This window comes from Pollicipes pollicipes, unplaced genomic scaffold (genome assembly GCF_011947565.3).
Source record: "Pollicipes pollicipes isolate AB1234 unplaced genomic scaffold, Ppol_2.1 Scaffold_4740;HRSCAF=5597_pilon_pilon_pilon, whole genome shotgun sequence".
NCBI classification, from domain to species: Eukaryota; Metazoa; Arthropoda; class Thecostraca; order Pollicipedomorpha; family Pollicipedidae; genus Pollicipes; species Pollicipes pollicipes.
Window position 1 is genome coordinate 34930218 of NW_023596545.1, and position 20571 is coordinate 34950788.

Here is a 20571-nt window from a genome sequence, read left to right on the forward strand (position 1 = left end):
GAGAGGGAGAGAGGGAGAGAGGGAGAGGATGTCGTCAGTGCAGCTCTGGTGCGTGTGCGTGAGTTACGCGTATGCCGCGTGCATGGGACGGCGTCTATGTGCGATGCGCGGTGGCCGTGACCGCTGCAGCCTGCGACGTGCGCGATGGATTCCTTTGATGGACGTCGCTTGCGACGGTTTGGTTCGCCATGGTGGAGGGGGCCATGGACCACAAGCCGTCGCACGCGAGATGACCTCCTGTGCTGCTGTCGGACCTCTACCAGGAGTGTCTGACACAGACCGACATCTGTCGCGGTACGTGATTGCGCGATCGCGGTGCGGGCCCTCGGGCCTTACCGAGGCTCTCCCGATGCCCGCGCCTAAAAGTAAAGTATCCGAGCTGATGGCATCAGTACAAGGAAATACTGACCTTCAGCTTAATGGTGCGTTAAATTCTAAGAAATTGTGGTTGAGGTTCAGTTGTTGAGCGGCATTGCCAGTGTGCATGTTCTCAAAGTAGGAACACCTTTATTGATTCGCACAGGTTTCTCGTGCGATCGGGGCCAGCAATCAGCTATCAATGTCCGGCGAAATTGTCAGCTTTCTCCGCGTCCCCGATTTTATTTGTATCGTTGCGTTGGGCTCAGTAAGGGCGTTTGTTGGTGCAATCTTTAAGACGTGCCACCGCCCAGAGCCGCGGGCTGCCCGGCCGTGAACCAGTTCAAGTCGCTTTAAAACGGCTGAACGCAAAACAAATGTTTTAAACCGTAGTTACCCTGACAGTCAAACCTTTGGCTGGGACGCCGAACAATGCCGGTAACAAAAGGTTGTGAAGTGATGCAATTCCCGTGCACATCTACACAGGTTATTGTCTTTTGGGTAGATTATCTTAGATTGGCTCACAATGCGTGGGACAGAGTTTCCTTTTCCTGTGCAAGACTGTCGTCATTGCCTGAGTAGGGATTGGGTAAGATGTTTAACGTCAGCAGACATGCTGAATATCATATTGGTGTTTGTTTTAATGAGATGTGTCATAAAATTAAACGCTTTGCCATACCGTGACTGGTTGCGTCATTACGTCATATTGGCGCACACCACGGTAAAAGCGGTGTGTTCGTCTGCTGTGATGCCGTTGCTCTCGGCTCCGGCGACGCTCGGGCGCCCATTCATCTTCCCCTCTCCACTGACGGGTGCCGCTCTCAGGCTTTGACGCGCTGCTCGCCTCGCTGCCCGACCTGGTGCTGGACTGTCCGGAGGCGTCCGACATCCTGGGAAACTTCATGGCCCGCTGCGTGGCCGACGACTGTCTGCCCCAAGTACCTGTCCAGCCACAAGGGCAGGGTGGAGTGTCGGCACGCCATGTGAGTGGCGGCGGCCGGGCTGTCTCCGGCCGCCGGGCGTCGCGTGTTCGCTCAACAGTGACGCCGAGTGACGTCAGCGGTTCGGGCCGGTTGAGTGGTCGTGTTGTGGCTGCGATAATGACGAGTTGTCTGCCGTGTTGACTCACGTTTTGGAAAGCAGGTGGTAAAGTCGTATGGAAACCCTTTGGCTGGCCGCGGTTGAATTGGGCTGTCCTTGCTCGTTGCCGCGTGGCATGCCACCGGTTTTGCTGTGGGCTGTTCCGCTGCGTCATAGTTTGGCGACCGGCAGAGATAGCGCATTGTTGTCGCGTTTTATTGTCATATCCGCTACACACTGTGGACGAATGTGGTATTTCATAAAGTCAGCTGCCCTCAAAGCCAGTGTGATAGTTTATGACGCTTGTAACGTCGCAGTCGACCGTGTTGATGAACAGCGTCATGTTGATCTGGCTGCAGCAAGGCGCTGGACCGTGCCGACCTGCTCATGAGCGTCAAGCACGGGATGGTGCGCCTGGACAACGTGTGGGGCACGGGCGGGCCGCGCCGCCCCGTCCGCTACCTGGTCAAGCAGATGATCCTGCTGCTGAAGGAGTTCCTCAGCTCCAGCGACGTGGAGGAGGCCATCCGGTGAGTGCGGCCGCTCGCCGGCGCGGTGCCGGTTTCGGTTCGCGGCAGGCATGGCCCCGGCGCTGTGGCCGGGGCAGCCGGCTGCCGCGGCGTTGTCAAGACGTGTGCGGGTGTGTTGGCCGTAGACGCGTGGTGGACGCTGCGATCACGTGATGGCGCTGCGCCCAACCCACTGCGGTGCCCACGCCGGGGTGCGCTGCGCTTTTGCTTGACGTGCCTCACCCCGTGGCTGCGCCGTCGACCGGGACAGGTGTCTGAAGGAGCTGGAGGTGCCGCACTTCCACCACGAGCTGGTGTACGAGGCGGTCACCATGGCCATTGAGCGTTCCGACACCAGGTCCATCCAGGAGATGGTGCGCCTGCTCAAGACCATGTACGGCGCTTGCGTGCTCACCACCAACCAGATGGACGAGGTGGGTCCTCTGTGCAGGTGCAGATAGTGATAGTGCAGAGGTGCAGATACGACGGTCCGCCTCTTCACCGGCAGAGCTCAGTGACTGGTGATCAGCGCACGCTGCCGCGGACTTAAATGATGTCATGATGATCAGCAAGTCAAGGCTCAGAAACTGAGCACTAGACATGTGATGCATATTGATTTTTATCAGTAAAAAGCACGTGCCTGCATGGGATGTTTCACACATTTCCCAGTTTCGTTTGCTGTGAAATGTGTGCTGATCCGGTGTTCGCGAGCACTGCTATCCGTGCGTTCTCCTTTCCTCAGCAAAGCAGTTCGTGAGCCACCCTTCGGTAGCGATGCCTTTCCCTGGGCCTTAACCGCTCTGGGCAGCGGGACCTGGCGCCGTTTCTGGCCGTGACATGGCTTCCGGCGAGCCCGCGCCGCTCCCCTCACCGTGGCTGGGAAGAGGCGTGTCCAGGAACTCCTGCGCGTGTACGCCCCTCCCATCGCTGACGCCGCCGTCGCCGACCGCAGGCTTCTGCGCGTCTACGACGCCATGCCGGACACACAGCTGGACTGCCGACGCCTACGCCTGCTGGAGCTCATCGTCACCTGGCCTTCCAGAAGGCATCATCTCGCGCTGACACCATGCGCCGCATGCCGACCAAGTGAGCGTGGCACGGGGAGAGCGGAGGAGCGCGGTGGAAGCCGGCTAGGGCCAGGACCGGGTCTGGACGCGGCTGGTAGCCGTGTCACGAGCGGGGTCGCGCCGGGGCGGGGCGTGCTCCCTTACGGTGTCTGATTGTGGTGGCGTCCTGACGGCGTGCTGTCTCCCGGCTGTAGTAACGCTTGCCTGGCGTGTCCGGCCTGACGCGCCGCCAGCCGCGCGCCGCTCACTGCCGCTTCATGTTCGCAGGGGCCGCAAGGCGGTTCGTCTCGGAGGGCGACGGGGGACGCATCAATGCGCGAGCTGCCCCGGCTCGCCTACTGAGCGAGCCGGCGGCCGGCCCGACCGGCGCCGGCGCGCGCGTGTGGTGCGGCGGGCGAGCGGGCCGCGCGCCAGATCCCGTGCGGTGCGCGGTCGATCAGGACGCTGGGCGGCGCCGCGACGCGTCGGCGAGCCCCGCCCTCCCTCCTCGGTGTTGTGCCGCTCGCGGCCCGGCCGTCCTCAGCGCCGTAATGTTTGTGTGTTTGTCTCTCTATATTTCTCTCTCCCTCTACCTCCACTAGACGTGCGAGAGCCTGCGTGTGGCCTGCGGTCGCGACTGGCGGACAGGGACGAGTGTGGCTGTGGAGCGGACCCGCTGCGGGTGATTTTCGCGTGCTGCGGACGCCGTCAGACTGTGTGACTTGTTCGCGGGTGGGACTGCTGAGACGTGTGACGGCGCGAGCGTGGCTGAGGTGGCCTCTTCCACTGACGTTTAATTACCTCCGGCCGGGGCGCGAGCCACAGCGCTGGTTTGGCAGACGCTCATTTTCAATGACAGACGAGATGGCCGACGAGCTGACAGACCGGACTGCCGTGGGAGCACCTGAGCGACGTGGTGCCTGTCTGGACCAACCGTGTGATCAGAAAATGCGTGATGAAGTGGTGCGCGCTCTGCCGCAGAGCTGTGATTTCAGTGTGGGTGGGTGGGTGGGTGGATGGGGAGAGGTGTGATATGATCGATGACCGCCTACGTTTGACCGAGAACCGTGACCGCTGGTGGACTGACGTCTCATCAGGTCAGTGTCGCTGGCGCCCGTCCGCGGCGGCTGCCGGCCGGGACCAACCGCGCCCGTCCGCTGGGAACGGTGCCTGACCGGGGTCCGGCGGGCCACGGCCGCTGCGGGCGGCGCCGCGCCGCCCTGACCTTGACGGAGACTGGGGGCACGTGCTGTGTGCGAGTGCCTGCGTTCTGCGTGGAGGCGAGAAGTACAAACGTTTGGTTCGTGACGTCACTGTTCACCCGAGACAATTAGATATACGTGCCGTGGCGCCTGGCCTGACTTTCCGACCCGTTTCTGCCACTCGGCGTTCGGTTATCGATGGATCCTGCGCGTCTGTTACTTGTTGGCTGCTCAAGCCCCTCGCCCCGGGCTCGGTGCAGCGACCGTCCCTTAGCGCTTCGTCATTGCTGCTGTGAGAAGAAGCTGGGTATTCTTGACGCGTGGGATTTTTGTCATAAAACGGCTCGTCTCGGGTTGGGCTGAGGGCCTCGGTCTCTGCTGTGGGTTGCGCGGTGACGGTCCGTTAGTGGGCCGTTCGTGGGTCGCGGTTTATCGGCTAGTGCTAGTCCTGCTCGAGGCTTCCTCGAGGGTTTCCTCATTGTCGACCATCTAGATCTTAGCTGTTTGATAAGTATTTCCTCTATCGGTGTCAGAGTTGAATTGTAGGGTATTTTCTGTATGTTGTGTTAAGTCAGCCGTTCGGCGTGTCTCGCCGCTCCACGTGTGATGCGTGATTCTGTCGTGGCCGCCTGCTGGTATTAAGTGACCGAAATACATGACTGAGCCCCACATGCCAATTATGGGCAGGTGCCGAACCTGCATCTAGCAACGAATGTGTGACGAGAAGAAACCAATGCAGGCGTGGCATTGCTTAACGTGGGCTGACGGCTGCAGCACACGGTTGTGGTGTAGAGGCATTTAAAAAAAAAAAATGTTACGTCACACCACATTTAAGCTGCCTTCTTTTTCGGCAACAGTCTAGGTACTCGAATGCATGCTTCCGTAATGAGGTTAAGTGTCACGTGTCACGTGAGAAATGGTTGCGAGACAGTTGTTATATTTGGCGGACTAGGACAATGGTGGTGTGGGGGTCGACGAATTGATTATCCTGTTGGTGCGTTAATAGTAGATAAGCCACGGAGAACACGCATTTTACTTTAAAGTCGAGGGGAGTAAAGCTTTCTCTAAACTGAGAAAGATACGGCCACCCTTCCGCGCCGACCACAATGCAAACAACGTGCATTCTTGACGGGGTAATGTCGAAATCCAAGGTTGACAGCGCCTCATTCCTTCGTGCGTAGTGTAGCCCCATGAAGTCAGCTGACTTGTCAGCAGCTGATGGGAGCGGCCCGTTCGTGACATATGCACCGCGTTGCGGCGTAAGCGCCACGCAGCGGTTTATCGCACGCTAGGCCTGTTACAGCGCCGTGCCCCGTGCTGTATTCAGGTTTGGGCGTCTGGTCCGGACCGCGCGGGATCGGGTCCGTATTTTATGTATGAAGGTTGAAAAGGTAATAAGGCATGAATTCAGAGTTACTTTGAGTACTCTTCGTGGTCGCTTGCACTGGAGATGGGACAAGGGTAAACCGCATTAACTTCACTGGCTTGAGATGTCGGGATCGTCGGCTCCGGGTGATGGACTGGCTGGTGCTTGACCTACTGAAGATGGTTTATTTTTATATGAACATTGTAGTAAATGAAAAGTATGTACCAGGCTGAGCAAAGATAATGGATTCATTTTAGACCTTCCGATTTTTGTAGAGCATGACATTTATGACAGTAGGCATGTTTACCCATGAGGCCAATTTGGAACGAAGATGTATATAGGCTTATACAGTGGAGGAAATGTAATAAATGTTGTTGCACAATATCATTGTCTCTAAATTTTGAAAGTGATGATTGTGCAATGATAGCATTCACAATTCACTCATCAGCTGCTTTGTCAGCTGCTCAGCTGCTACTTTTGTGAGGGCATGATCCAGGTTCGGCATATGTAAAGTAGGGATTCGGCACTGTGGATGGAGTTCTCACAGGCTGGCTTGGAGGCTTGTAACATCCCATGTTCCCTACCCCAGCCTGCACCAGCCCACAAAACATGGCAGATTGCAATGAGATCTTGTTGGGTTGGTATTGAAGCAAGAATTAATATTTTTAGTACATTTTGGGTATCCTAGAGCAGCAATTCTTCAATTAGGGTAGCTCACCGTATTCTTGGGAAGCACATGATCCCTTGACACATGTATTGGGCTGGATTAGATGATGTGTGTAACAGAAAAATGCATACCATGTTTGTTTTATTTGTCAGTTGTCCATTGCTCCCATATTATCTTGTACAGCCTTGGGTGTGACAGCCTTAGCAGCATTCCTTTAGCCAGAGATGTACCAATTAAATTGAAGTGCTTGGACCAAAATTTGTCATGTGATCAAAGCATCTTTCTTGTGGTGATCTCTGCTTTTTGTGCTCAACAGGCAGACCAGTTGAAAACATCTGTATGATGCTGCTCAGCAGTTAATGTGAAGTACCTCTTTCAGGCCATTAGAATTTACTGTTTGTATTTCAAGGTGTTCAATATATTTCTAATTGCTAAAAATTTTGTAAGTAAAGATGGAATGCAAATTGTTGGATTATAAATTCAGTATCATTTGACTCTGGGTACCTTGATCAGTAGGGGTAATGAAAAGCCAGGAGTTGTGAATAAGATTGTAGAGACAATCTTGGGAACCCCATGGTCATCAGATTATCTGGGCTCCTGCCCCCAACAGATAAATTGACCGCCCCATTTGGGGTAGAGTTGGACGTGCCTGAAGTATCTTGATAACTGGTCTGACACCTTTGCAACCTGGCTGATCTTCACTGTCAACACTGGAAACTGGCATGCATGGCAGCATGCTATGCTGAATGTAGCCAGGAAGCTGATGCTGGCTGTTGTGTTTTGTCATGGCATCTCTGTGGATTTCATTTTACTGTTTATTATCTAGTAAGATATTGCTTATCATGTTAAGGTGAGACCAAAAAGGCTGAGCTGGGATTGGCCAGCCTGACCAATGGCTGGCCAATGAGCCTATTAAAAAGACTGACTTAAGAGATGACCTAGCCTGGCTCAGTCTAGTCTGGCCCAACCAAACTCATCTGGTTCTGTGTGGTCCTCTGCAATATTTAATAGTTTGGTAGTTTAGGAGGAGTAACCTTTACTTTCTCATGCCACCACAGAATGCAGTAACTGGTGACAGCTTATTACCAGCTGGCATCAGCATTCTTTGTTGCATCATCAGCTGCTTTATGCCACTGAGCATGCCAGATTGTACCATGGGAGATGGATCATAATCCAATTCAGGATACAATTCAGGATATTAGGCAGTTTGATATATTGCGTGCAAGGTGTTATTTTGCAGTTAATAATGTTTTTTGCAGCAACTTTATGTTGGTAATGTCCTGCTTGTGACATTGTGGTTTCAAGAGGTTTCATATGGTGACAAGTCTCAAGTGAATTAAGATATTTTTTAGCATGTCTGCAGTCATTGTGGTATGGTTAGATAGCTCCTGTTGTTAAGAAATTCATGAAAACAGAAAGATTGAATTTGAAGATGGTTAAGTTTTCATTGTATTTTATGCCAAATCGTGCTCCATTTGAATCATATTTTCATGTTATTGAGCAAATTTAACTGAAAATGTTTTGTGAACCTGCAAACCACTTACTGGTGTAAAAGATCATTAAATTTGTTGGAGGCTCATTAGTTGTATTAGCAATGCACAACCAAGAATTTAAATTACACAGAGTCTGACAGTTTGCTGACCAATTAGATGTGCTGTGTCCTGCCGAATACTGTGTTTTTGATGTGTTGTTAACTACAATGTATTTTGCTTTACCAGTACTTTCTTGTTTCAGGCTGCAAGCTCAGGGTACCTGTGTATGGTCTCAAGATGGGGAAATTTCTCTCCAAGATATTTGGCAACAAGGAAATACGAATTTTGATGCTTGGACTGGATGCCTCTGGAAAAACCAGTATCCTTTGTAGCATGAGTTTATGTGCATGATTCATAATCATTAGAGTGGTAGGGAGGTGCAACAAGGTGGCTTATCTTCCTCTGTGCCCTGGTTCCAACCCACGCCAAGGTGTGCACATGCTTAATTCACCAAGTAGTGTATTCTGCTCATAGTGGCATGCCCTGAGATTGTACTCAAAGACAAATGAGGTCATTTTCAAACAAGAGGTGTTTTGCCTTCTGACAACTATGGTGGGGCTTTGTTATTGTTTGAAGATCATTTTCTGTGGGGGACAGAGTATGCTTTGAGGCATGTTTATTGTGTGCACTCGGCTTTAAAGAGGGCATTTTCACATTGTGTTCTTAGATGTTTGCTTGCTTCCATCAGCTCCTCACTCTCAGAGGCTATGTGTCCGTTGTAATCCCCAAGATCTCCTTGACAAATCATTTTCAGCAATCCTTTACAAGCTTAAATTGGGCCAGTCGGTTACGACAATACCTACGGTGGGATTCAACGTGGAAACGGTGTCATACAAGAACGTCAAGTTCAACGTTTGGGTATGTGGAATGCGGCTATCATCTATTCTGCTGCCCTTCATTGCCTAATACCTTGACTTTGTTGTTAAAGTCACAGTGACAGTCACAGTCACTGACTTTGTTTATCGACCATGAGCCATGTGAGACGCGCATCTGTTCATTGATATGGTCTGTGACTGGCTTTTCGGTGGTTTCGAAAAGTTTTTCGATGGCTTTCGATGGGCACTGCGTACTGGAAATGAGGATGTTTTATGTTAACGTTCCTTTGCTGTATGGCGGTTGAGCTGCGGGCGCCCAAGGTGAGTTCATCCGGGTGCTGTGTACTGGAGAAACATTACCAACTCTTTCGCACAGCCTGGCCAGATTACGGTCGCTCAACTGCCGACTCCGATCTCTGGATCACGGAGGACTTCCGGCTCAGTTCCCCGCCGCGATCAAGAGTTAAAACCCCACATGTTTATTTTTGGTCTATTGTTTTGCATGCCATTTGATTGATGTTCTCGAACAGAATTCGGTTATTTTGATTATTGGTTGAAACTTTCACAAGCTTTTAGCCGAAGAAAGGGCTAACAGTGTGTGAAAATTTCAGCTAATGGTTTAAATAACCGAATTCAGCTTGAAGACAGACCGAGTGACATCAAACACTCAAAATGGCCAAAACTGAACATCTGGTGTTTTGCCTTTGGACGGCAGGCCAGATCACCGGTGACTGCCAGCTGCGTGTGGACGTCCATCACGGGTGTGTCTGGGACCGCGATGTGAGGCGGCTAACGCGTGCCCTGGCGGCCGGCGCTGCTGACCTGGTCCGCCCGTCGGCAGGACGTGGGCGGCCAGGACAAGATCCGGCCGCTCTGGCGGCACTACTACACCGGCACGCACGGCCTCATCTTCGTGGTGGACTGCGCCGACCGCGACCGCATTGATGAGGCGCGTCAGGAGCTGCACCGCATCATCAACGACAGAGAGATGCGACACGCCATCGTCCTGGTGTTCGCCAACAAACAGGACCTGCCAGACGGTGAGCGGCGGCCGGGCAGGGGACGCGCTGTGTGGCCGGTTAGAGGCCGCGGCGCTGGGAGGGTGCGTGGGGGCGTGCGCCAGACAGCTGGACAGGGGGCGAGCTGCGCGGCCGGGTAGGGGGCGCGCGTTGAGAGGCTGGGCAGGGGCGTGCACTGGGCAGCCCCGGGCAGGGCGTTTTGTATGCCACGTGGCGGTCTGGTCCATCTGATTTAGCTTTTTGGAGTGGTATGCAATATTTGTATTGGGGGGGGGGGGGGGGGGGGGTCTGCTTATGCGTAGCGCCATCGCAGGCGCTGATTCTAAGAACCACTGCCCTGCCTTGTCGGCGTCGTCTCTTTTAGCAGCTGCCGGTAATCGTCAGTGTGCTTGTTATTCGATGCAATTAATTGTCTATTGCTGATGCAGGAAGTCCTTTGTCACTGTTGGTGTGTCTCAGTCTTGTTTTGCCGCCACTGTTGTCGCTGCTCCCGTCTGTTCTCCTCCCTCCTAGACCATGTTGTCCCCCCCCCCCCCTGTTCGTCAGCCTCTCCCCGCCACTGTTACGTCATTGCTGGGCCGCCCTTCCTCCCCATTGAGCCCTCTGTCCTCCTGGCTGAGCAGTGGCTCTTAAGTATCTTAATGTTCACTATTACCTCCTGATATGTCGGAAGACCACTTACTGTAAAGTCTCCTATCATCATTAATATTGGAAAACACCATTGTGGGCGACGCCGAGTCACGTGATCTCCCTGTTCATTGACCTCCTCCCAGTTTCGACTCCGCTGGTAACCTGCCGACCGTAATGTCCTCACTGGCCTGTCAATCCTCCCAGGTGAGCTGCCAGCCTCTGCGAAACCGTCATCCTTTCCGCTGATGTATCAGCCCGCCACCCCTCCCCGTGCTAAGCTGGCTCCTCCCCGCTGATCTTGTGTGTCATTGGGGCTTTACGACGCACTCAGCTGCTGAGGCTATATGGCTTCGCCTGCCTCTCACCCTGGCAGGAAGGGCGGGCACCGCGGGGAGTCGAACCCCGTACCTCTGGTTTCCCAGACGCGCAATAGTTAACGCATCCCCTGCTGATCTTCGTACAAGACTCGCTGAAGCGCAGTCGTTTGGTTTGGTTTGGATGGTTTGGTTTCCGCCAATGATGACCGTTCATGGTTATTGGGTGAAGGGGAGAAGTGAGTAGTAGGCAAGACTGTGGCCATGGTGGGAGGCTTCATTTAAGGCGCCTCAACCCGCGCAGCTGCTCTTGTTTGGGGTCCGTGCGCTCGCTCGGTCACTCCCGCCAACACGGCCGAGAGGCCGGCTCATGGCTGACCGCCGCGGCATGTCCCGGGTGGGACGTCATATTGCGAGGGTCCAGGGTGACCTGGTGAATGCGGGAAGCGCGTCGGATGACCGTCAATCCTCGTTTTCGAGCCGCGACTTGCCCCTTCTGAACCTGATTCGTCTGTCCGTGCGACTGACTCCGTTTTCTGTTCTATTACAGCAATGAAGCCGCACGAAATTCAGGAGAAGCTCGGCCTGACGCGTATAAACGACCGCAACTGGTACGTGCAACCGGCCTGCGCCACCACCGGCGACGGACTCTTTGAGGGCCTCGTGTGGCTGACGTCGAATCACAAGTCATGAGTGCGCTCGCTAGATGGCGTGGCCGTTTTATATAGAAGCGGTGCGAAGAGGCACGGCCTGCGCCTACCGTGGGCGGCCGGACTATGTGCACAAGTGATAGGAGGACTCTACGCAACCAATGATCAGGGAGTGTGCGTATTTGATTAGTCTTCTGTAGCGCGGCGTTTGTACGGACGAATCCGAATGCGTAGAGCTCCACGCATGCCAAACATCTCCCCGGCGGAGGGTGTCACAGCTTCGCGCGCTTTGTTTATCCTGGGTAGTGGCGTGATTCGTAACTTCGGCCGGCTCAGTTGTTACCTCTGTTATTCGTTGTCGTTATTGTAAATGTGCGTTGCCTCATTGGCTCATGGTGTGATGTGATGCGAATAGTCATTCCAGTCGTAGCCCGGGTGATTGACGCTGACGGCCGAGACGGGCCTTTTGCCCGCTAATGGGTTCTCATGTAGTGATGTTGGGGCTTTTGGAGAGCTTTATATTGGTTTCCGCGCGGTGCCGGACTGCAGCACTCGGAGCGGGGCTTGCTAAACGGACACACGCTCCGCCGGTGCGCGCGGCACTCAAATGCCGCCTCCCGGTCTTTTATCAGCAACCTGCTCCACACAGGCGCGGGCGGCTAGCGCTGCCTAAGCTCGGTGCTTTTAAGTGGTGGCAGTTTGACTTAAGTTTCCGATTCGCGCTACTCTAACGTGTGACATGCTGCCGGCATCATGCCGTCGCTGTTTAGCGGGCGCGGAGTGCTTGACGGTGAGTAGTGTTACTCTTCTTGTATGTAACCAAGTGCTGCCTGGCCGGTGGGGGACGCGGGAGCGTGCCGCAGGTGCTCGGTTCCAGCAGGGCCCGTCCCACTGGTGAAACAGTTGGCGGCCTCACTGACGACCGCAGCACCCGCTGAGACCGACAAAACCCGGCCCCTGCTGGCAGCTCAGATCAGGGCCCGCCCGCGGGCGGCTCTATATTTTAACCCCGAACGCTTTGTTCTCCAGCGCGACCGAGTGGTAGACTGGCTACCCCGCTTGCGTACCTGGAAGAGGGTCCCCCGGGGTGTGACCGGTCACGTGTGTTCACCGCTGGCCGTGACACCTGCACACGTGGTGCTCCGTGCCGCCTGCTATGTATGCCAGCGCTGTTAGTGGTGCCCGCGCGCCGAAAGTCGTTTCTTACCGGGGCTTTGGCAGATTTCGCCCCGCATTGTCACGTGGATACGGCACAAAATACAGATCGGGAGAAGGCGCTGCGAATCTGACTGAACACGCATGGCATGGATTCACACGTGCCCGAGAAACCGGCCCGGCGCAGATTCTTGCCGAGGGTCCGCATCATCGGTAGATGTTTATCGTTATCACTTATGTATCGATATCGTTTTCAAAAGCGCAGGCGGTCGCTTGTCGGTGTAATACCATTCACTTTTTTCAATTTACGTAGCCTGGAGGGATTCCAACTTGTTGCAGTGAGATACCTGTGCAGTTCCTCGTGTGTCCTTGAGCATTACGGCCACGCTGATCGGTGCCCCCATTGATGTCGCTGGCTCGTGTCCGTAGTGGCGTCACTGGCTCACACGGCCGATTGGGGCCGGCGCAGCTGGCGCATGCCGAAGCCGGGCTCCTCCTGGGCACGGACCACCTCTGCCAGGCTGTTGGGCAGCGGGGTGTCGTTGTCGCTCATCTCGGAGATCCGCCGTACCTTCTCCAGCGCCTGTCGGCACCGCGGCGCGTCACACACCGCACCGGAGGCCCGTCGTGTCGGCGCCGCGTCGCGTCACACACTGCACCGGAGCCCCGCCATGTCGGCGCAGCTCCGTGTCACACTGCACCTGAGGCCCGTCATGTCGCGTTGCATCGCACACCGCACAGGAGGCCCGTCATGTTGGCGCCGCGCGCGTCGCACACCGCACCGGAGGCCCGTCATGTCGGCGCAGCGTTACACACCGCACGGGAGGCCCGTCATGTCGGCGCCGCATCGCGTCACACACTGCACCTGAGGCCCGTCATGTCGGCGCGGTGCCTGGAAGGGGCGTGGAACTGGCTGCCAACTTTCATTCGCTTGTTTTCTGTGTGCGGGGACGGGAGATACTCTGCCCGGACAGGTATGGACTATGGATGTTTAAAAATGGTCAGGGTCCCTGAAAAGGGTTTTACTGAACGGAGGTATGCCTTACTATTATAAATCGTCGGCTTCAACAGGCAGGGTTCCCTAACATGAAGCTCTCAAGCAATCTGGATTGCTGCTGGCATATACGTAAAATTACTTGGTCGACGGTGCAGTGACACGATAACATCGATGCTTAAGGCTATAATGTTTTAATAATTTCTAGGTTATTGGCACTCTCTTTACTAACACGTTTTGACGATGCTTCTGACTGTACAACCCATCCTCCAATTTCAAACCCGGTCCCTCGCAGAACTGTGCCGGCGAAACCTGAATGCCCGAACTTGTTCCCTGCTGACTGTCTTGCATGGAACTATGGCAGCTAGCCCGAGGGATGGGGTAAAACAGAGGCCTTCTGCCATTTGCCCGCTCACTGCTTCGTCCACATCCCCGCGACGTCCCGTTTATCCGGGGTAAGCTGTAACATCAGTCATGAAGGAGCTGTAATGCTCTTGTTGGGAACCCTGCCCGAGCGCCCACACACGGCCCAAAGAAGGTTTCGTCCACCACCACGACATGTCCTGTGCTGGGCATGTCTTGGTGGCGGACGACACCCAGTTGCAAGCAGTCTTCTCCCACCTCTTTCCACTCTCCTTTATCCCATAGTGTTGAAAGGATCAGTGCTGGTCAATACGCCTCTTATCCTGACCCAGCAAACAAAAGATCTCAGGGGGCGTTCTCGAAGGCCATTAGACATTGTCAAGGCGTCCCACTCAACGAACTTTCGATCAGACTCGGGAGTCGCGTTGTCGACGTGAAGTACGAAATGTACTGGAGATTGGTGAGCAAGGGGAGCGAGAAGCATCGCTTCTGACGGACGTCTGCGAAGACCAGTCGAACTTACATGGAGATAGCAGAAGTCGCTCTCGGCGGCCTTGTGCCTCTCCAGGAACTGCTGCAGGTAGCGGCGGAAGGCCGTGCTGACCCGCTGGCGGTTGGGCGGCGGCACGTAGCCGAAGTAGTAACGGTCCGTCACTCGCTTCTTCTTGGGCTTCAGCACCATCTCTGCCGGGACGCTATTTTTGGTCAGTCAGGTCGTTGGGACATTGAAGTCTTGAAAGCAGCAGTGTTATTTTGGTCAGGCAGGTCGTCAGTCAGGTCTGTGCAATATTGAACATGCGGCAACTGTGGGCTGCAAGACATGCTGCGTGGCGGTGCATCCTTGTGGGCAGGGACGACCAGGCACCTTACGATAAACATGCGTAACATTTGTATTTGGGTTCTGGGCGTCACCTCAGCAGTAAAGCGTTAGAAAAGCTTTATGATGCATGATTATCACGTGAAGCCAGAAGCACAGCTGAGTTACTTCTGGTGAACTTTTCCCGTACATCCTTTGGTTCCCGATATTGGCCGTGGTGAATATGCTGGTGACAGCCTCCGCACGGCCTCTAGGTGGTCGGTGCCAAAACTTGCCACATGACCGCACCCGTGCTGCTTCCGCGGGCTAAATCCACCTGAAAGCCCGGTTTGCCTTCGACGGCGGCATTTGCGCCTCACTGGTGCCGAGCAGCAAGAGCAGCGCCGCGAGATTAGCGCGCTGTTCGCGGCATTCCCGTTTGCGTCGATCGCGCGGCGTCCTGGTTCGCGGTGTCGCCGTTAGAGGTCAGGAGAGATCTGCACCGACCTGCCAGGAGAGTGGATGGCAGGAGGGGTCTGCCCCGATCCGTCAGGAGAGAGGATGGCAGGAGAGGTCTGCACCGATCTGCCTGGAGAGCGGAGGGCAGATGAGGTCTGCATCGACCTGCCAAGAGAGCGGAGGGCAGGAGAGGTCTGCACCGACCTGCCAGGAGAGAGGAGGGCAGGAGACGGCCGCTGTAGTCGTGCAGTGGCGCCGCCAGCCCCTTCAGGCGCAGCTTCTCGATAATGGAGGCCGCCACGAACTCGTTTAGCTGTGGGCAGAAGTGAGGCCAGGACGCGGCAGCGGCCACTCTGCCTGGGTGTCCATGCGCTGTCTGTGCACTGCCACCTATATGACCCGATACTGGCTGGCTGTCACGCTCAGTAGAATTCATAAGGTATAGTTTAATGTCTGCCCCAAAATTTGGTGCCATCCGACCTTTTTCTTAACGCAGAGCTTTATCCTTCATCCCTGATTTCCGGAACAAGCTGCAAGAATCGGACGAGGTGTAAGTTCCGTCCTGACGGGAGCGCCGCCGAAGCTTCCACTCCTAGCCAAAGATGGTTTCCTGTGCAGGGAAGTACCTGGGATGGCTCTAGATGCAATCAGTCTTGTCCCAACATTCTCTCCACTCACCTTCATCCCACCGCCCTGAAACGTTTAGTGATGGCCGATGAGCTCTAATCCAAACATACTGAACCAAAATCAGCAGTGAAGTCCCCTCTCCTCCGAAAAAGGTGTTGGGTACGGAAGTTTTTTACTTTCATTAATTTCCTGCGATGCCATAGACCTTATGCTAGCTCTCAAAGGTGTGGATTCAGTTGCATCCCAAATAAACAATAACGTTCCCATGCCCGCGATGGCGACGATTCCTTATTCCATCAACGGCGATTATTAGGTGAACATCTTGGGAGAAAAGGCAGAACTACCTTCAACGTAGTGCAACGGTATCCATCCCAGGTGGAAACAGATACGATACCCCACCATTGCGGCTTTCAAATTGTTCAGACGAGATTGTCTTCTACTGACAACGCACTAAAGCCCCTCCGCCGTAAGTTGGCGTTCATCGCCGGCATTTCTTTCCGCAGTGACCAAGTACCGAGGTTTGCCCGGGACTCACCTTTGGATTGATTCGCATGAACTCGGGGTACTGGCCTGGTCCCCTGGCCGCGAGCGCTCGGTTCCGCCGTGCGGCGGGTGCAGCGAAGCAGTCGTGCGCCCCCGTACGGCGCTTCTCACAGGACATGGGGCGCTGCGACCGAGCACTTCCGCTGTGAGGCGCGGCCGTCGGCAGGTGACGCCTCAGCACGTCGGGATATCCCACGGTCAGAGCAATCTCTGATAGAGGATACTAGGCCCGGGAAAACCATGCACCTCGTCCTCGTCCGCGTCAGCCAGGCATGTGAAACAGCATGTAGCCAGAAAGGGCTGCGGAGCAGGTCATACAGGGTCGCCCGCCCCGCGAAATTGAATTGTTAGGTCTCGGGCTCGCACATCTGTACGTCACGACCCACGTACCTTGCCAGCCAGACTGATGTCGACGGTGTGCCAATGCGGAACGGACCCAGGATGAACCAGATTTTGCCTGCCGTCCGGATCTGCCACCACGCTGGTGAGTCGGTTTAGTTTGCCCGTATTGATTTGTTCCTTATACAGACGTGCAGTCAGGCTGGAGTTGTCCGTCCTGCTGTGCTTGGGGCTCTCACCCGTCTGAGACGTGGAAACCTTTTCCAACGACCGCTTTGGGGAAGACGTTGCCGATTGCTGCACCTGAGGGCCGTCGTCGGCATGGGCAGACGTGGAAGACTTCGTCTCCACGGGCGGATCGGTTGACGACTTCGCGGGTGATTGCTCCTGAAGGATATTACCGTCAGAGGCATGCATGGAGCCCTCCGCGGGAAGCTCGGTTGAAGATTTCACTGATGGTTGCGCTTGAGGGACATTGTCGCTGGATGCAGAAGCAGGAGCCTCCCCCACGGGCACCTCGGCTGAGGATATCACTGATGTTTGCTTCTGAGGGGCGTCGTCGCTTGACGCGGAGGCAGAAGCTTTTTCCACGGGCAGTTTGGTTGAAGACTTTACTGCTGGCTGCTGCTGGGGGGCATCTTCGCTTGAGGCAGAGGTGGAAGCCTTTTCCGCGGGCGATTTTGTTGAAGACCTCGCTGATGGTTCGGCCTGAACGGCATCGTCGCCAGAGGAAGACGCGGAAGCCTTCTCCACCGGCAATTTGGTTGAAGATGTTACTGATGGCTGTTTCTGAGGGGCACCGTCGCTAGAAGAAGAGGTGGAGGCCTTTTCCACCGGCAATTTAGTTGAAGATGTTACTGATGGCTGTTTCTGAGGGGCATCGTCGCTAGAAGAAGAGGTGGAGGCCTTTTCCACGGGCAATTTAGTTGAAGATGTTACTGATGGCTGTTTCTGAGAGGCATCGTCGCTAGAAGAAGCGGTGGAGGCCTTTTCCACGGGCAATTTAGTTGAAGATGTTACTGGTGACTGTTTCTGAGGGGGATCGTCGCTAGAGGAAGATGTGGAGGCCTTCTCCACAGGCAATTTGGTTGAAAATGTTACTGATGGTTGCTTCTGGGGGGCACCATCGCTGGGGGAAGACATGGAGGCCTTCTCCACGGGCAGTGTTGTTGAGGACTTCGTTGATGGTTGGGCCTGAGCGGTATCGTCGCTAGAGGCAGTCGTTGAATACTTCTCTTCGGGCAGCTTGGCTGCAGGATCTGTTTGTGCCTCTCCTTGGGTGCTGTCGTCGGTAGACGCCGCGGGCCTGCTGGTTGCGTCTGCCTCGGGTTGAACACTTCCATCATTCCCGGATTCGACGTCCGCACCGGCCATTGCAAAGACAAAGCTAAATCTTGTGTAGTAGTATTTGATCTAAAAACGTTCTTTCCATTAGTCTCTGTGACGAATCATTTGTATGCGTTATTTTGGGGCTGGTAGTTAATGTTCAAAATGTTCACCGAGGAACAACCATGCCCGGCCCATTCACGTCACTGCCTTATCAAGTCATGGTTAAGATTCAGTGCAGAGATAAAACAAAATCTACTGTTGTTATACCATTCAGTTAATTCATAGCACGGAGCTGACGGTTAAGTTGCTATAGGGCCTTGCGGTTGTGTTTTGATTTATAAAAATGAAATACCACGTGCATTGGGCCAGTCAGTATCCGCCCATTTTGGACTGTAGGCTATCCACATGTCGGTGGTTAGGCATTTTAGTTTCTGAATGTAGAATTTGATGTAGAGGCGGTCTGCTGAACTCGGGCTACTCCCACCCAGCGCCGGCGCTCTGTACACATAGGCGTGGGCACCGGGGTGGTTGGGCAGGCCTTAAGGATGTTACACAGATGCTCGTGAATTCTTCACACTTATTGTCTTATAATTAATGTTACACCTCCACGAATAGTTGGAGTCTCCCCGTCCTCCTGCTCACATGCTTGTTGTCTTGGAGGCCAGATTCCTCCAACCTTTGGATATATGTTGCATTAGGTCTATGATGGTGCATGAGAGACAAAATGGACCCGATTTTCCCCTTAAATTTCGGAATAAGCGCCGGATGGGTTTCTTCATATATGTCTATAGCTTTGGTGACACTAAATGTTGTTTCACGCTTTTGTCTTTTGCTCAGACTGTCAGCTGTATGTTTATGGTAAGTTTTATGGTAAGTTTAACGGCATAATCTGTAGGATGAGATAAATGGAACACGTAGAGCATTAAGTTGAAGGTCGCGGAAAACAGAAGTAGGGGACATGTGCGTAATAAAGAATTGCATGTGGGTTCCAGCACCGTCAGCAACTGATCGACCAGTTGTGAAGTCGGCTGCGTCTCAAGGTTAGGGAAGGTAAGTCTACTATGATGGTCTGTCGTGCCAAAGTCACGTGTATATGACGAAACGACGCTATCAAGTCTAAAAATGAATTAAAACGGACAGAATGCTTTAGAAAGGCGCATGCTATGAAAATTCCAAGGTGGAGATCAGCCTGGGTAAGTGACCTATGACAAGCCTTCGAGTAAGTGTCACCTGTGGGCAAAATGGCAACACTGCCAGGTCCAAGATAGTTCGAATGCACACAAAACGCAGCTTAAGAGCATACCACTTAAGATTGGCAGTAAAGACAATCTTTGGTCAGGGGCCTACACTGTAAGTTGATGATCGGTAAGTGACAGTTTTGCACAGAAAAGTTAACCACACAAAAGCGTAACAACAGCGAAACGTATCGTTGACGAATAAGCCGCGTTTCACTCCAGCATGACCAGATTAAAACCTTTCTAAGACATTGACCTGGCAAGACATGAACACCCAAGTTCCATAAGACCCAAAAATTGATCTGCGGTAACGTACTGAATCAAGAGGATGGGTGACGAGGTATGCGATTGGCTGGACAAGACAAAAGACGACATGAAGAAGTGTGAAACACGGCGGAGCGGGGCCCCGGTGTGCGCGGCACTCGTCCCATGTCCAAGTGGCAAGGGTCAAGTGCATCCCGATGCGAGCGCGTCCCAGCACTGTTTCCTTCAGACGAGTGTTTTGATGTGATGTTACCATTGAAATGGCGCGGGCCCGTTGGGGGGGGGGGGAGATGTAAATGTACAGGGATGTAGTTTAGCAGAATAAGTTTTGGGGCAAGAGGAAAAATGACTTAAGTTGTTCACGCAATGTTTTTAAAACACGGGTTTATCCCTGGATTAAAATTTTCATCTCAAAGTTGGAGTTGGAGCCTCGCCCCAACCAGAAAGGAACCACACTCCTTTGACTGGGGCCCCACATCTCATAGATGTTGTCAGTGATGCCAGAGACCAGTGTTTTATTCACATAGATATCTGCGATACCAGAGAAAGTATTCCATGGATACAATTACATAAAGTTTGAGGTGTCTATGTGGCGATGTTTTTGACTTAACCAATCTTTAAATATGAGGAAGATCAGTGGAATGACCTGTTGTGTTTTGATAGGTTTGGTATATCTGATGACATTCAAATAAGCATTAGTTTGTTAGTGCGGACAACTAGACATTGGGTGACACAAAAATGGAGCGAAATTTGCGAAGGCTTATCGATAAAGACGTCAATCTCGCTGTTAGAATCGTTTCAGGGAAGCACGTTTTTTACGAGAACACGCTATTTTATCCAGTTCCCACTTAAATGGCATAGCCTTGACGAAATCATGCTGTTACATGATGGTGTATGTATAAACACATAACCATGCATCGTATCATTCATCAGGCAAACCGCCCACATTTACCGCCGTATATAAACCGCATATTTTAACTGCGGACGATGTCTGCTAAAAACGACAGTGTATTACTAAACGTAATCGCTCATTGGCTCGCCAAACCTCAACTCGAGGGCTCGTCTGCTGACAAGCGCTGCTTGCAAGAGCTTGTAATGGTGTTTTGCGTCAGTGCCGTTTCTGCCCACTGAGTGTTTTTACTATGCATGCTGATGTGACGTCACCACTTTGTCGCGCGCATCGACCCAGTGACATCAAAGCCATTTGTCTGAAGGTCACTGGGACCCAGAATGCAGAAAAAGGTAAGCTACAGTGTGTCGTTGCATGTGAAAGGCATCTC

General features: G+C 53.6%; 2 protein-coding genes and 1 pseudogene across 4 annotated transcripts; 2 read left to right on the forward strand and 1 right to left on the reverse strand.

The window, feature by feature from the left end:
* Positions 1 to 188: 188 nt before the first annotated feature.
* Positions 189 to 3355, forward strand: LOC119098277 (programmed cell death protein 4-like; annotated as a pseudogene).
* Positions 3356 to 5515: 2160 nt separating this feature from the next.
* LOC119099379 (ADP-ribosylation factor 6) lies at positions 5516 to 12463 on the forward strand. The gene is made up of 5 exons (XM_037222517.1): positions 5516 to 5585; positions 7962 to 8078; positions 8514 to 8617; positions 9416 to 9614; positions 11088 to 12463. The coding sequence occupies exons 2-5, from the start codon at positions 7997 to 7999 to the stop codon at positions 11228 to 11230; spliced, it is 528 nt and encodes a 175-aa protein (XP_037078412.1). The 5' UTR covers positions 5516 to 5585; positions 7962 to 7996; the 3' UTR covers positions 11231 to 12463.
* An 86-nt stretch (positions 12464 to 12549) lies between these two features.
* LOC119099377 (nucleolar protein dao-5) lies at positions 12550 to 17809 on the reverse strand. Of its 3 annotated transcripts, none has more exons than XM_037222512.1 (4): positions 16515 to 17809; positions 15159 to 15267; positions 14223 to 14383; positions 12550 to 12925 (listed from the first exon to the last, which is right to left on the reverse strand). In XM_037222512.1, exons 1-4 carry the CDS (start codon positions 17604 to 17606, stop codon positions 12785 to 12787), a joined length of 1503 nt encoding a protein of 500 aa, XP_037078407.1. In that variant the 5' UTR covers positions 17607 to 17809; the 3' UTR covers positions 12550 to 12784. The 3 variants fall into 3 exon arrangements, with proteins under 3 accessions (XP_037078407.1, XP_037078409.1, XP_037078408.1); XM_037222514.1 differs by lacking the exon at positions 16515 to 17809 and adding an exon at positions 16117 to 16142; XM_037222513.1 differs by lacking the exon at positions 12550 to 12925 and having other exon boundaries at positions 14340 to 14394.
* Between the last annotated feature and the right edge of the window lie 2762 nt (positions 17810 to 20571).